The sequence below is a fragment of the Cynara cardunculus genome, assembly GCF_001531365.2.
Source record: "Cynara cardunculus var. scolymus isolate 2C chromosome LG 13, CcrdV1, whole genome shotgun sequence".
Classification (NCBI taxonomy): domain Eukaryota; kingdom Viridiplantae; phylum Streptophyta; class Magnoliopsida; order Asterales; family Asteraceae; genus Cynara; species Cynara cardunculus.
The window spans coordinates 21080514-21090032 of NC_037540.1; the positions used below are offsets into that span (position 1 = coordinate 21080514).

The 9519-nt window shown below is 34.1% G+C and overlaps 1 protein-coding gene and 1 non-coding gene across 3 annotated transcripts; one reads left to right on the forward strand and one right to left on the reverse strand.

The window, feature by feature from the left end:
• Positions 1–3143: 3143 nt before the first annotated feature.
• LOC112525277 lies at positions 3144–6618 on the reverse strand. Of its 2 annotated transcripts, XM_025135333.1 has the most exons (6): positions 6427–6618; positions 6276–6331; positions 4298–4421; positions 4107–4213; positions 3548–3617; positions 3144–3452 (listed from the first exon to the last, which is right to left on the reverse strand). In XM_025135333.1, the coding sequence occupies exons 1-6, from the start codon at positions 6506–6508 to the stop codon at positions 3373–3375; spliced, it is 519 nt and encodes a 172-aa protein (XP_024991101.1). In that variant the 5' UTR covers positions 6509–6618; the 3' UTR covers positions 3144–3372. The 2 variants fall into 2 exon arrangements, with proteins under 2 accessions (XP_024991101.1, XP_024991100.1); XM_025135332.1 differs by having other exon boundaries at positions 4107–4421; positions 6427–6594.
• A 36-nt stretch (positions 6619–6654) lies between these two features.
• TRNAK-UUU lies at positions 6655–6727 on the forward strand. Its single transcript has one exon. It is a non-coding gene; the product is annotated as a tRNA-Lys (tRNA).
• Positions 6728–9519: the final 2792 nt, after the last annotated feature.

Genomic DNA, 9519 nt, shown 5'->3' on the forward strand with positions numbered 1-9519 from the left:
TGTCGTGCTCATTTTGATCTGTGATCCCAACTATTTCTAGAAACTCTTCCAAAAATTTGAAGTAAAACGACGATCTCGATCTGACACAATTGATATTGGTATGCCGTGTCTCAAAACAATCTCGTCAATATACATTTTGGCTAATGTTTCCAAGGTTTGTGTTTCTCTTATTGGCAAAAAGTGTGTTGTCTTGGTTAATCGATCAACGATAACCTATATAGCATCAAAACCTTTTGGTGTTTTTGGCAACTTTGTAACAAAGTCCATAATGATATGTTCCCATTTCCAAACAGGAATGTCTAGCGGTTGTAACTGTCCATAGGATCTTTGGTGCTCGAATCTTAATTTTTAGGCACATAAGACATTTTTTGACGTAATTAGCCACAAACTTCTTCATTCCTAGCCACCAATACAAAGTTTTTAAGTCTTTGTACATCTTATAGGTCCCTAGACGAGGCTTAAGCCTCAATAATGAGGCGATGCCTTGAGACGTGAGGCGTTTCTATGGCGCACACCTCAATTTGTTGTTGCCTTGATTAGTTAAGAATAGGTGCCTAATGAGGTGAGAATAAAATAAAATTACTTAATTTTTTTTCAAGTAAAGTCAAAACTCAATTGTACTTTTATATTTTAAAGTACTTTAGCCTTTAGGATGTACTTTTTATCTTACCAATCAAAAACAAATGTTTCCTGATCCTACTTTTGTCTTCTCCTCCTCCTTTCTTCCCATATTTTCTTCTCCTCCTTTCTCCTCCACCTAGAATACCTCTCCAAACCCTATTGTTTTCTTCTCCATTTCTTACTTTTTCCTCTCTCAAGAAGATATTCATCTCAAAGGCCAACCCAAAAAGTAAGTTCTTTTTAGTTTGTGATAGTGATTATGGATACGATTGTGGAGCTATACAACTTGATCATGCTACAGGGAACAAGAAGTTGTAGATTGATATGTTTTTAGACTTATAACTAGTAATTTTAAGAATCTATGAAATTTAAAGTTTCGTATGAAATTATGTTATGCTTACTATTGATATTTATAAATTTTATCTGTTTTATGCCTTGAGGCTTGCGCCTCGGACCGCCATGAAACTTACGCCTCATGGCGTGGAAGGAAAGTGCCTCCCGAGTCCTGATTCCGCTTTTTAAAACCTTGATAATGAATACCTAAGAAACTAGAAACTAAAATCAAGAACAAACAAATGCCATCAATTCAAAAACCCTAGACTCCTTGCCCCTAAAAGGTCCTATGTCCAAGACAGGCATCTTTAATGGACATGAAGTAAATATCAAAATGATGTACAGTAAAACTAGAAATATAACATCATAAAGTTGAGGAGATCTGAAATAAAGCTATACAAAATCCCGACAGGCCGACAACCCAACCCAAACCGAAAAATAGGCCGATGAACCCAACCCAGACGAAACAAAAATTAATTCATGTTCCAAATTTTTACAAGGATTGGGTCGGAATAGGCTTGGAGTCAATCCACCGAGTGACTACAACTACTAGTTTGCCCTATTGCTCTATGTTAGTGACTTAGTTGTTTGGTTTTTTAAGAGTTCTCTCTTCTTTTGCTTTCGTATATGTATCAACCATCAAGCATTAGCCCGCCAACCCGACCCAACCTGCAAGGATTGCGGGTTGGTTTGGGTTATACTTTTTAACAGGGTGGGTTGGTTTGGATTATACTTTAGCTTCAAACTTTGAGCTATACAAAGTTCTCTTTACAACCCCCCAATTAAAACTTCTACTACCATCCAACACAAAAATATACAAGATATGGAAGGCTCATTTCGACCAATTCTCTAGCAGAAAACACTATCCTAAATCCTAATAATACTTCTCTACACGGCTTCCTCCATCAGTTTCATCTCTGCCCTCGAGAAAACAAATATTGAATTCATAAGATCATCATGCAGTTGAAAAGATCACTTGGGGAGACGAATCAACCGAGTTTCAAAGACTTCGGGCTAGTGATTAGTGACATACAAACATGGGTCAGTTCCGCAATGACAGATGAAGACACATGCTCCGAAGGATTTGTGAACGACCAAAAATGAAAAGCGTAGTCAGAGGAAAGATTTGTGAATGTTGCACACTTAACAAGCAATGCTTTGACTTCGATCAACAGTTATGCTAGCTTCTCTAAGCAGGTAATTCAGAAAAATTAGACATATAATGGTTGGATATTATTTCAAGAATCATAAAATAAGGCAACTAAAAGGAAACATGAATTGAAGCAGTGAAACTTCATACACATAGCATAAGTTATAGTTCAATGTAGCAAAAACACCCAAATTTTTTTATTTTAATTCCTTTCTAACAATGCGTGAATGGATGGCAAACGCAATGTGCTAATGAGTGAATATTTTCAGGACCCGTTTGGTTTGTTGGAATGTTTTTTAGTGATTTCGATTTCATGGAAGGATTTGGAATCGGAAGGATTAGGAATCTTTGGTGTGTTTGGTTTGTAGGATTTGGAATGGAAAATAATTTCATTCTTTATTGATAATTTATAAAAAACAAACAAATTATTTAGAAATAATAAAATTACCTTTGATTATTACCATACAAATGTTTTTAATATATTTTAGAACATATTTACAAACAAATCCAACGATATCCCATGAAATACCATGGGATTTCAATTTTTGGACTTTCCTTTAAACCAAACATGGGATTGGAATAGAATCCGACTCCAATCCCGCAAACCAAACGGGCGATCAAAGTATTAGTAATGTTCCGAAAATCTTATCATGTCTCATATTGCTTTCATACTTTCTGTAACGTTGCACTCACAAATGAAAACGGAGAAAGGTGTTCTAAGAATGTTATCCACTTTCTATAGCTTTACCTACAGAAGACAAGGGACCATAAAACTAATAACAAATTATGTAAGAAAAATATACATTCTCCTACGCATCGAATACCTAAAATATAAATATGGGGGATCTCATTCAGTCCCAGCATGTGATCAGTTTGTTATAGGGCCTTCTAGTACATATATATTAGATATTTTAAGTGAAAGACATGGTTTGGGAGAGAAATGGTCCCATGTCCCCTAGGACCGATCAGGGCCGAACCTCACATCATTGCACAAGGATATTATTAGTTTGAAGGAAGTTTTGTAAAAATTATCCCAGTATGAGAGGCCATCCAAAGATCAAAATTATACCATATCTCACAACAACTATGTGTTCAGCAATATACCAAAAAGATACTCCTGAAGCTATACAATCATTTTTCATGATTGTAGGAAGTTATCATGGGTATTACAATACAGAAGAAAAAGAACGAAATTGAGGCAATACGAAAAATGCTTCTCTAGTAAGAGAGAGAGAGAGATGACAAGTAGTACTGATGATTTCAATAAGTCAAGAAGCTCTTCTTGGAGGAGACATATTTCCAATGAGAGATGCTGTTGTAGTGACAGAAAATATTTGTACAAACAGTCCTGCCACACAATAAGGCTCCATTGTTAGAGATACAAACCGCATGTAAGCTATATACATGGAAAAATTAATATAATGAACAAAGGTTTGAACTCACCTGCAGAAACAAAAGCAATCTTCAATAGAGAAAATTTCTGTGTTTCCCAGCTACTCAGATCATGGACAACCTAATGAAGATACAATATATGATGTTTGATCATAGGCAATTGGAAATCATCAGCACTAAATATAGGCAGGTTCCAGTATCAGCCTCTCAATAAATAATAGTAACAATTTAGCCTTTTATTCGCCAAGAAGTAAAGGTCATAATCATCCAGAATGTGCATTAGTTTCGGGTGAGAAATAGGAGGCCTAAGAGACATTTGGACTCCTATTTAAGAAGGCCCGTGAAAAATAATCATAGATCCAAAGTGACAACGCAACAAAGAACTAGATAATGCAAGACATCAAACAAATTTCACCATCCTGAACACACCAAGATATAAGAAACTTGATCCTTTTCCTTTATAAAGTCGTATCATGTAAGAATTTACAAGATCCTTGCAAGGTATATGCAAATGCTGATTCAATTATGGGAACAATGAATACAATCGGCAATTCAGCTACCATACAATCAATAAAAATGATATATACTAGAAGACAAAGAATTTTCTTGCCTTTGGTTGGATATTGCTTTGGATGACAGAAGCAATTAACACAAGTATTCCTATGGATGATCCAACCATATAGAACTTCAAAAAGTTCGCCCTGCTACGCTTTCGACCTACAATAATAGAACAATAACAATGAGGGAGTTCATGCAACAAACATAAAGTTTTCTTTAGAGCACTAAAATAATAGTGGTTACCCAATTCTCCGAGTATGATTGATATGAATGTTATAGAACTAGAAGCAGCAGCTAACGTTTCAAGGGGCTCCTTCTTTAATAGTGTAAAAAATATATCAAGTACTCCTGCCAACAGTACCACTGCCTGCAGCCAGCATGCATATCTTATTACCCATGTTTACAAGCATCAAGCTACATTTTGAAGTCAACTGATCTTGGAAAGAGAATCCATTATCTTAGAATATGTAAAAATCAAACACATACATCTATTATATTTTTCAATTGAGAAAGAAGAGCAGCCACGATGAGTATTGCATTTATTATAGTAGGAAATCAGTTCCATATTCAATTTAGAACATGTAAGATCTTCTTGAGCATGTTTTTTTCGTGGTAAGATTGCATTAGGGAAATCAAGGGACAAAAATATCTAAGATGACAGTGAATTAAGACAAAAGCAAGTCAAAATCCACTACATCAGACCCAGGAAGAGAACAAGTTATCCATCTTCTATCTTCCATCAGACTATTGCAGCACCCACCATTTAATCCCTCAATGCTTACAGAAATCAACCTCGTAACTTCAAGTAAAAGCGTAACCCTTACCACAACCCCATGAATTATTGAAGCATGTTTCTGACCACGGGATCTTCATTCTTCTCTATTTGCTTTCTATCTTCCCATATGGTCACATATTATGCACCACCCAAGTGAAATTCACTATTCAAGAGTGACCTCAAAGGATTTCATACCATAATGAGTGCAAGATACTCGATTTTTTCATCATTAAGATCCAAGATAAACTTCTAATTTCTAAATGATGCTTGAATGGATAAAAATTAGTAACTAATGATCAATTATTTCATCATGACATTTGCATGAAACACACTGGGTTGAGGAACCACAAGCTATGGCATCAGTGGGTCTTTATAATCAAACTTTCCCTTACATGAAAGCTGGACAATCACATTCTATTGGTTTCCACCAGTTAGTAATGGAGTCACTTTTCATGAGCTAGCTGGAGAAAATTGGGTAAATAATGATTTAAGAATCTCATTATGAGATATGCATAAAAGCACACTGGCTTCATGAACCACTAGGCATGGCATGGTATGTTACAAATAAATTAAATTTTTCCTTCCTCAAAAGCTGGGAAATCACATCCTAAATTAATTTCCACCAGTTCTTAATGGAGTCACTCTTCATGTAGTCATATCAAGCTAAAAGAAGCACCCATGAGCTAGCTGGAGACAGGACGCTCATTGTTTAGCATCAAAAGAGATAATCTAGCAAGATGATTACTCCATTACTCGTCACATTAAACAAAAAGCAAAAGAAAACTAGCGCTATTGTATTAGGATATTAACTATTAACCTCTCCTTTGTTAATAATAAAAACTTATCTTTTAGCTTGGTCACATTAGAGAAGTAGGACCAACAAATTGAACTGTAAAATCACATAATCCTTCCTATCTTCCCTTCTATCATCTTTACCACTAATCATCCAGCATGGTAAAGCTCTCAAACATTGCTGGAAAACGATTAAAAAAGACCTACTTTGTATGACTATCGGTGATATTATCAATCAGATTTCTATGTTTTCGTGCTCTATATATCTAGTCTGCCCACATTGACTCCAATATGAAGGACCAAAAGTCACCCTCCACGCTTAGAAGCATCAAACTTTCCATGCTAACTGTCTGAGCCCAATGCTAACAAAACAATAAGGACTTTCCACGGAATCAAACACCAATACACAGACTACCAGAGTAATAGCTTTGAACAACATAGAAACCTAGAAATAGAGTCCAAATAGTTCAAACTCCTTATTTGATCCAAAGCAAACCATTTTTCATATCTAAAATTCCTACAATGCACATTCATTAGACCTATCAAATGCTAGATTTTTTATCACGGACTTTAATCTCGTCATATTGTGCAATTAACGGTAAAAATTTAACGAAATATACGAAACAGCAAGCAGAAAAGAGCTCGCATACATACCTGAATCACGAGAACTTTGGAGAGAGCGGATTTCCCCTTGGCTACCTTCGTATATCCTAAATTTAAGATCGGACTAAAGATTTGAGATTTTTAAGAAGAAAAATATAGGACACCATAATTACAAAAAAGTGGAAACTAAGAAAAGGCATACTATTATCGACAACCATTCTGTATGAGAAATCAGAGCCATCGGTTCCCGATGGCCGCCGGTTGCCGGAATTTCTCTGCTGCATCTCTCTCCGGTAGTCTCTTTTGGGGAGTTAAACCTCAGTATTGAATCTGATGATCGTAAGCCTCATGAATGGCCTTCTTGTTTTTGCAAGAGGGGGTTAACCTTGGCCCCTTTTTCCAGAGTTACAAAAGATTGATAAGCATGTATGCCGTTCTAGCTCAGTTGGTAGAGCGCGTGGCTTTTAACCACGTGGTCGTGGGTTCGAGTCCCACGGATGGCGTTTTGCTTCAAAATCCAATGATTTTTTATTTCCATTTTATGAGTAGGCATGCATTCAATCCCCGTCCCATACCACTAGGGCTGTAAACGAACCGAACGTTCAGCGAACCGTTCGTGAACCGTTCGGCGGGAAGTTCGTTTATGTTCGTTTATTTAATAAATGAACGAACATGAACAAATTTTTTTGTTCGTTTAGTTAAACGAACGAACATGAACAATAGTCTCGTTCGTTCATTTGTGTTCGTGAACGTTCGTTCATTTACCGTTCATTTATATTCGTTCGTTTATATATTAAATTTAATATATAATCTTTTATTTATTTACTTTGAATTCAAATAATATTTATTTATGTTCGTTTAACCCGTTCGTTTATGTTCGTTTGTTTACGTTCGTTTAGCATGTTAACGAACGAACATAAACGAACACGAACACACCTGATTTCTAAACGAACGAACACGAACACAAATATTTTCGTTCGTTTACCGTTCATGTTCGTTCGTTTGTTCGGTTAAGTTAAACGAACGAACATGAACAAGCCTCCGTTCGTGTTCGTTCGGTTCGTTTATAGCCCTACATACCACTAATCTCTATCCCCATCTCTAACAGGGAATATAATCATATCTCCATTTTCAATTAAGAAACACGAAAACGGAGATTTTTTTTTCTATTTATATAAGTTATTTTAAATTAAATATGTGAGAAACCATACATGTTTAAATCTCAAACATTTTCAATAAACCTAAAATCAAAATAAATTTATTTTAATACAAAAAAACCACAATATCATATAAGAACTAATAACTTAAAACAAAAAAAATTCAATTAAATCCAAAAAAAACTTAAAGTTTCGTGTACCAAAAGATATTGAATAATATAAAACCATATCGAATTCGAGTAATATATACAAAACTTATCGAGTAATTGTATTTTGACTTGACATCCAAAATATTACATATTAACATAAAAAAAAACAATTTAAATTATAAACCTAGTAGAAATAAGAAATTATGAACTACCGCTTTAGTAGAAATAAATAATATACATGTGTATATATAATTTATTAATTAATATACATATTGCGGGTACGGGGCGGGGCGGGGAGTACCGTCCCCATCCCCGACTTGAGATAAACAGGGATCCCCGTCCCCGTCCCCATCCCCGATTTAACGGGGAATCCCCGTTCCTAACCGGGGCGGGCGAATCGGGTTCCCCGATGGGTCGGAGTCCATTCTCATGCCTATTTATGATTACTTTTACTTGTTATGTTTATTGTTGGTTATCTTTATTTTGTTGTTTTATATTCAAACATTTACAACAACAAAAAGATATAATATATATAGGTGGAGGTTCAAACGAGAACCTCTGTGATTTACGAGAATGTGGGAATAACTCAATAACCTCAAACTTTTTTAATTAATAAATTAATTTATATTAAATATTAATAAGGGCGGTAATATAATTAAGTAATTTTTAAAAAATTTATTTTATTTTAATTAATTATAATTATCTCTTTTTTTCCTGCATGTTCGTTTCCACTCTCTTATCTTCCCTTGTGATAATTGTGTGATTGTGTAACCATAACCTATCGAAAACCATGATCAATCGAGTGTAACCAAAACCTATCAAAACCATGATCAATCGAGTGTAACCATAATCTATCAAAATAATGAGTAATCATTGTGATAAATGTGTGATTGTCTAACCCTAACTGATCGAAACCATGATCAAATTGAGTACGCAGGTGATGTTATAATAGTGATATCACATGATTATCACACTCATATCACACCAAATCGTTTAGTGGATTTCGTCTGTAATCATTGTGATAAATGTGTGATTGTCTAATCCTAATCTATCGAAACCATGAGTAAAAGTTGCGATAAATGTGTGATTGTCTAACCCTAACCGATCGAAACCATGATCAAATAGAGTGCGCTCTTATGATAGTGATATCACATGATTATCACACTCATATCACACCAAATCAGTAGTCAATTTTCTAAGTTAACCCTAGCCGAGCAGAATCCTTGTGATAATTGTGTGATTATCACATGATTATCACTCCCAAATCACACCAAATCGTGTTGAAATAAGCGATAACCATAATAACGCATTATGTTATCCAAATTATTGGGTTTAGTGTGATATTGTTTTTAAAATTTTATCACTTTGAATTCCAACATTACCCTTTTGCCTCTCAAATTTTTTTGAATTCTTTTAATTTCATTTTTAATTTAAAAAAAAATTTAATTTTTTTTTGTTATCACAATATGAAGTTAATAGGTTGTTCTTGCGTTTTCACAAATCATAGGAGTTCTCATTTCAACCCTTTATATATATATATATATATATATATATATATATATAAAAGAGATAAGCGATCAAATGCAAACTACTTATATTTGTACAAACCGTGCAAACCACCATTATCTGTCAAATTTCATTGTTTAATCTTATGAAATTTTTTCATGAAATTGTTTCATATAATACTTTTTTGATGAAGTTGTTTCATATATGATTATTAAATTGAATCATATAATACTTATGAAATTTTTATTAAATTATTTCATGTATTTCTCTAAAATTAATATAATGAAGATGATAATATTCATGACTAACACCCTCTTCAATAAAGATGATTAATCAACCTCTCATAATTACCAAAAAATGAACAAAATGAAAAATTATGATTGGTTGAATGAGTTTTGTACGATTTGTACAGGTAACGTGGTTTGCAAAGTAAATCTCATATATATATATATATATATATATATATATATATATATATAGGTG